The following is a 7045-nucleotide window of genomic DNA, read 5'->3' as shown; positions in this document are numbered from 1 at the left end:
TACTTTCAACATAAAGTGTACAGATAATTTGAAATTAGTTCCAGCCTTTATACCACAAATAACCGCGTCTTCTGATTGCAGTTTAATGCATTTTTCACCATTGACCAGCTCTCTTTTTGAAGGCTCAACAGATAATTAGACTGGAACTAGTTAGCAGGTGTCCATATATCAGGGATTAATGCACACCCTGCAGCCAATCAGAATAGAATATTCCAAAAAATACAAGCAGCGTATTGATCTGCTATTTGATGACGCTGTGCTCAGTCAGCAGCAAGTACAACCGACAAGTCAGCGGGCAACCTGCCGGGTTATTGCCCTCCTCCCAGCCAATCAGAATCAAGCATTCTTAAACGAAGTATAGAATAATCATGTCTTATTGATGATCCCATGATATTGGAATGGGTGCTTAGATGTTGTGCGATGTGTCATGATAATCTGAGGGGGTTCGGGACCTTAACATAACATGAGAATGTTTTTAGTGCAATTGACAGAAAGAAATGTAATTGTCATTTTAGGCAATAATTTATTCAATTAAACCGTAGCATTTCAAGTGCAATATTTATTTATAATATGAAAATATAAGACTTTAAATAAAAATAATAGGTCAAAATTAGATCAAAATAATAATGCATATATTTCAGCTTTCTTTATTTTATTTTATTATTATTTATTTATTTGATTAGGACATTGCACATTAATCATCATGTCAGCCAGAGCATCAATATAAATATGCCGGAGTTAGCTTAGTTGCTAATTTACATCCGTTGTCCTAAGGCAAGTCAAAAACATAAAAAACAACATACCAGTAAATTGGGACCAATAAAATAGGTCCCAATTCACATCAAGAGTCCATGTAGAAAAAGTAGAATGACCACAAACCCTAACCCGAAATCCTGAAATTCTTTTCAGAATTTATTTTCTTCCAGGCTCGCGGGGACAGCATTTTTTGGATGCACTTTCCCCATCTAATTCATTATTCTGACTGTTTTAGTTTGTTGTGGATGCCTGGCATATTGCAGTGACTACAACTGAACTCCTAGATTCCTAGATATTTCTCACAATTATGGCACCCATTGCCCTCCTAACCTTCCCTGGAAGTGGGGATCCCCCATTCTCGTTCCTTCTCAAGTTTTCTTGCTTGCTCGCTAAGGGAGTTTTTTCTTTTCCTCAGGGGGGCTAGGGTCAGGACTCGTGTGTCATAAATATATGGCCTATTAAGCCCTTTTGGGGGGGGGGGGGGGGGGCTATCCTATCCTGACATGGCATCAGGTGCCAACATACATTTTGATTTTGTTCGTGGTGGCCAGGTACCGCGTGATGTTGTACTCGTAGTCACCGCCGTGCACAGACCTGTACTGGCCGGCCCCGGCGTTGTGCTCCCAATAGTGGTCCCAGTTCCCGCGTTTGTCCGCCCCGTATCCGAACACGCTCACCTGCAACAAGCAGGGAAACAAAATGGAAGCTGACTTTCAGAGGGCGACGATTGGAATATGGTGCACGTATGCAGATAACGACAGTGTTGTCATTCATAATGCGATATTCATATCATATACATATTTTTTTTTATTGTGCAACCCTACTAAGGGTCAAATAATAAAGCGCATACTATTCTCAGCATTCTTTACTGCATGCAGAAGTTGAAGCGTTCCATTTAATGGACAGCGAGCAAATAGGAGCGACTTAAGCCCATGGATGAGACCATTTGCATAAATAACACATTTTATCTCACCTCATCACATATGTGCAGTGCAAACATCAAGCTGAAGAAGCCGGTGGAGGGATAGCGTCCGTGTTTGTCCAACCAGTTGTCATAGGCGTACCTCATGAACACCGGACTGTAAATCTGCACCTGCAAAACAGCAACGTTCATCCCATTAGTCACATCAGTATTCTCGCCTAAGCGGTCCTATGGAGTGGCGGTATCGCTCACTCGTTGGGGTCCCTGCGGCGGAGGGAACTCTACACAGAACCAACTGCCCCTAACCATCACCACGTACCTTCGCTCTATCTGCCTGTATCGTCGGCAGGACACGTCGATATGTTCTGCAATAATGCACAAAGAAAAAACACTCTTTAATTGTGACCGTGAAACATTTTAGCTGTCTGAAACAAATTGTTACAGCAATATTCCACCCAGTTTTGTATATTTAGTAGAGCTGTCAGTTAAACGTGTTATTAACGGCGTTAACGCAAACCAATTTTAACGGCGTTAAAAAAATTATCGCGTGATTAACGCAATTATTTTATTTACAAAAAAAAAAAAAAAATATATATATATATATTTTTTTCTTTGGCTCAAAACAAAGAAGCAGTAGCCTGACTGCTATGTTCAAATGACATTTGTTCAAAGCAGTCGTTTAATTGCACTATAGGCTCTTTTTTTGTATCGTCCTGTTTTGATCAGTATATGCCAATGTTGTTATCAATAAAAAATCATTTGCACAAGACAAGCCGATGCACTTCACCATGTTGATGAGAGAATTAAAATGAGAAGAATTATGGGACAAAAAAATCAAGGGATATTTAGCATAGAAAAAGAATTTGCGATTAATCGCGATTAATCGTGAGTTAACTATGACATTAATGCGATTAATCACGATTAAATATTTGAATCGCTTGACAGCTCTAATATTTAGCTTAATACAAACGTGCAACCATCAAATACATTTAGCAATTGGTAAAGTATCCAACTATTCAATGCATGTCATGTTACACTGGTTAAACCAATCTGAATGAAAAGCATATTACGCTGAACACTAAACATGGATTCTGACAGTTTGGCATGTTCCTTATTTAACAAGCATATTTTGTGGATAATATTAGTTATCATGAGATAACCTCAGGACAATGCACTGGAATAGATACCAATACGCAATACTTCCGTTACACTGAGAGAGCCACGCCTACTTTCAACCATTTTATACCTCTGTGATATACGTCTCTAGACTTAGAGAAGACGCAGTTGGGTGACGTTTCTATTGTATTGCACCACAGCCAAGGCTTTGTACGGGATTCCATTATCCATTTGAACAAATGAGTAATGTATTACACTGGGAGTTGTGCAATGTTTTGTTATTTTATCCAGTGCAACATGCCTTTGTAGGTAGGCATACAAAGCCAGGCTCTCTGTCACCTATGTGAAGACTGTCAACTTGAATACATTGCTTTCACCAGTTAGAGGTTCTGTTTTGCACACAAAGCTGGAAAAACCTGCTGCTGGAAATCTGCCCTCTCGTTGACATGAGAGGGCAGAAAACCATGGCACGCACACGTCGCCCCACTCAGTGGTCCATCCATTTATCCTATCGCTCCAGGACCCTGTGCATTAACTCACTGTTTAATATGGCCAGTGGTGAAGGCACTCAGGAGCCACTGCAGGTCAAGGATCTTGTATGGGATCAGCACGAGACTGGTTTTGGGGTCCAAGTTCTTGGCACTCTCGGGATACATAAGGTGGTGGGTGGTACGGGCCCCAACGTCGTCTTCAAACCCCTGGGTAGGACCCTGGTTCATTCTGCAAGTCCATCAATTTCCATCAGTGTGGTTCCGATACACTTTACAGTTTGAATAAAGAATACACAGGACAAATCATGGCGCAAACAAATTCAATGTAAAAACAAACCAAACAACCAAACAACCCAATGTCCAATTTTTTCTAGATCACACTAGAAGTCCTAAAAATCGGTATTCTATGACCTTTATTTAATCTACCGCCTATATATAGATTTTGGTAGATCTATGTAGGTGTGTGTGTGTGTGTGTGTGTGTGTGTGTGTGTGTGTGTGTGTGTGTGTGTGTGTGTACATATATATATAAATATATATATATATATATATATATCTCTCCTCAGTCTCATAAACTATAGCCCACGGTACTATTAATCTGTCATGTGTCCTGACCTTTCTCAGTAGAGTATAATAAAATAATGGTTGTTCTTTTCTTGGACAACTATTAGCCAACATGGGCAAACTTGTTGGCTCATGCAACAAAAAGGCAAATTGACTTAATGACATTGACACTGACACTGATGTCATATTGTGAGCTACCAACAACAAGCTTTCAACTTTAACCAAGGAAGATTTACTTCAGGTTCCCACCAAGTTGAAAGTCTGTAGCCTTTTGTGAAGATTACTTTTTATTGAATGAATAATGGCAGCGAATATTCGCAAATTAATATACTTTGCAACCCCACTGTCACGTCTCGCCCTGTCATTCATTTATTTTTATTTAACCAGGAAAGTCCCTTACCACGTCTTAATTAATCCCCATGCCCTTGTGTTACCGCACCTTTTGTTTCACCTCTCTCAGTCCCCTTCTATTGTATTAAGGTATGGTTCCCTCCCTCTGTGCCAGTACCTCTTTGTTCTTCCGTGTCAATCATTCCCATATTACTTGTAGCGATATTCATGATTTAGAAATCATATGTTTACTCAGTAGGGAATTATCTAAGGGTCTGATCTCAAGCCATAACAGTAGCTTGATGTCACTCTTACATTATTTTTTGATAAAGGTATGTCAGGAAAATAGGGGTTTAATTTACCCTAAGCAGTTTGCCTAGGGGTTTACTTTATCTTTTTTTTTCAGCTTTCAGATAGATTAAAGGATTGACTCACTCAGAATGGGATTTCCCTAAAGGTTTTCAACTCACCATTATGGCAGCCAATTGAATAAGGGCCATGTTTTGTTGTATAGGCCTTCTGTATTTTCAGGCATTGACATCTTTCATGCTATAATAATACTAATAATACTAATACCTTATGACAAAGTCGTTGGAGTCGATCATCCTTCCATAATAAGAGCCCTTGAGGTTCCCCGAGTTGCCGACCACAGCACAGCTGCGGCAGCGGTCGGGGCCTGCGTCCCGGTACAGAGACTCGCCCGGGAACATGGAGAACACTTCCTTCATCACATGGCTGAAGTTGGCACCGCTGCGCGACGACTGCAGCCTCTTAGGACGGTAGTGGGAGAGGGATAACAGAGAGGATGAAGGACCAAGACAGATGTGTTTTTTTTTTAAGTATGTCTATACCAATCAGTGGAAAAACAGTCTATGTTTTGTGAATCTATGAAATTCGATTCCATTGGATAGCATCAGTCAAAATCAGCTCAGAGGAAATTTGGAATACGTTTTTGACTTTGAATAACAGCTGTAATCGTTTTTATATCCACGCACGGACCAAAGAATTGACTGCATAATAAATTGCTTGTTTTTGTAAAATTGTACCCGCACATGAATGTACTGAGGAGGCTAAGAGAGCTACTTGCTCTCTTAGTATCAAGAGATACTAAGTATCAAGAGAATCAATCATGTAAACGTGTGCATGTAAAAATTTGGGGCAGAGGGTAGATTAAGCCAGCCATAAACGTTTAAACACACACTGTAAACAAGCTTCTGGAAAATTACAGTTGAAATTGTACAAACCCGCACATTAAGGTATCTTAGGAACTGACACACACCCTTTAAAAAAACAACTGAGTCATTGTGTAAAAATGTCTTGTGAGCCATTTTCATTAAAGACTCTTAAAAGTCCCTTCATCTGCCATTTCCATTTAGCTTCTTGCCCTTTGGCATTAGGGCCCAAAACCCATCTGGCTAAGGTTCTGCTGCTGATCCCCCCACCAGCTTCTTCCAGAGCAGCGGTGACACGGGGCAACTATGCAGTCTTTTTAGTTACTCTTTAACTTTTTTTTACATTCTGAGTTTAAAGTCAATATGATGAGCTCATCGTCAGTGTTTTCATTAACAATAAGAAATAGAATAAAAGATAAGAAAGATAACATATGGTTACAGATCAAATAGATCTATATACACTATAAACGAAAGAAATGTATTACTACTTGAGCCATGTCTCACCATCCACCAGTTGAAGGCATCCTTAGGCAGCGTGTAGTTCTCCTTGGTCAGGAGAGGGTAAACAGATCTGTTGAAGCGCTCAGAGAACCATTGGTGGCCCTGCGTCTCGGCCACACATTGGGCCGGACACGCGCACAGATCCGAGGGCGAGGGCCCCTCTAGCAGGCGGGAAGCCTGCATGAAGAGCAGCTTGGTGTCCGGGAAGGGGTAGATGAACAGCAGCGTGGTGAACGCTAGGACGCTCAGCACAATGATCTTGATCCCGAGCCACCTCCTTCCGGGCATGGCTGTGGTTCTATAGACACACAATATTTCACAACAATTAAAAAATTATAAAAAATAAAATAAAATGGGGAAAAAAACAGTATTCCATAAAAAGTCAGAATCTCCTTAAAGCACTGTCCAAAGTGAGTAAAAATCGGCAGTGCATCAAAACTGCCCCGACGTACAGTGAACTGGCTTCTGTCTGGGAGGGGGGGGCTGGTCTCTCAGCCCTGCAGTGATTCCCTGGAGGTCGACGGCTCTAGGGTCTTCTTCTCTGCACTGTAAATAGACAAACATGTGATGTGATCAAACATTAACATGAACACAAACACTTTGAGGTCATTAGAAAAATATCTCAACCCCCCACTCGGCTTACATCGATGTGGCAGACAATCACTCCTCCGTTAAATGTGTGACACTGCACTAGACTAACATTGTCTCTTTTCAATGCCTCTATGATTGTCTGCAAGCCGCCTCCCTTAGCCTGGGAACAATGCCATGAGATGTTATTCATCCAAAGTGAACCTTGCGCACGAAATACCGGATTTTCTCTCTGCCAAACACCTGCCCACTCTACCGGACGTTTACAGCCCGTTCACATGGTCCTCGCCCACAACTGGGCAAACCCGTCCTTCATGAGGACACTAATGATACTAAAATCATAAGACTAAAATCATAAGACTAATAAGACTAAAATCACTAAAATCAATGTCTATAACTATATAGAATTTTAAAGGCTTATAACTATAAACACGTATGCATAAGATTAAAGTTATAAACTACTTACGAGGAACATTATCTTGTAATTGTTATGTTGATACAGTATAGCAGACGATTTTATCCAAAGCGACTTAGATCGGTTAATACACACATTGACACACCGACGGCAGAGTCAACCATGCAAGGCGACAGCCAGCTCGTCAGGAG

At 40.8% G+C, this 7045-nt stretch overlaps 1 protein-coding gene across 2 annotated transcripts; it reads right to left on the bottom strand.

Annotated features, from left to right (window-relative positions):
* Positions 1–624: 624 nt before the first annotated feature.
* Positions 625–6676, bottom strand: LOC132451092 (CMP-N-acetylneuraminate-beta-galactosamide-alpha-2,3-sialyltransferase 2-like). Of its 2 annotated transcripts, none has more exons than XM_060043386.1 (8): positions 6552–6676; positions 6304–6397; positions 5855–6149; positions 4755–4948; positions 3335–3514; positions 1998–2043; positions 1730–1849; positions 625–1433 (listed from the first exon to the last, which is right to left on the bottom strand). In XM_060043386.1, exons 3-8 carry the CDS (start codon positions 6137–6139, stop codon positions 1266–1268), a joined length of 993 nt encoding a protein of 330 aa, XP_059899369.1. In that variant the 5' UTR covers positions 6140–6149; positions 6304–6397; positions 6552–6676; the 3' UTR covers positions 625–1265. The 2 variants fall into 2 exon arrangements, with proteins under 2 accessions (XP_059899369.1, XP_059899367.1); XM_060043384.1 differs by having other exon boundaries at positions 6495–6610.
* Between the last annotated feature and the right edge of the window lie 369 nt (positions 6677–7045).

Source organism: Gadus macrocephalus, chromosome 22 (genome assembly GCF_031168955.1).
Source record: "Gadus macrocephalus chromosome 22, ASM3116895v1".
NCBI classification, from domain to species: domain Eukaryota; kingdom Metazoa; phylum Chordata; class Actinopteri; order Gadiformes; family Gadidae; genus Gadus; species Gadus macrocephalus.
Note: the sequence above shows the minus strand (reverse complement) of the source record. Positions and strands in the feature narration are given on the sequence as shown.

Bases quoted from the DNA above. Each gene is read 5' to 3' on its own strand.
- LOC132451092 (XM_060043386.1), bottom strand. From the start codon at position 6,139: ATGCCCGGAAGGAGGTGGCTCGGGATCAAGATCATTGTGCTGAGCGTC. The intron at 4,949-5,854 runs GTGAGACATGGC...TACCGTCCTAAG, and splicing joins ATGCCTTCAACTGGTGGATG to AGGCTGCAGTCGTCGCGCAG. The intron at 2,044-3,334 runs GTGAGTTAATGC...GCATTATTGCAG, and splicing joins ACCACTGGCCATATTAAACA to AACATATCGACGTGTCCTGC.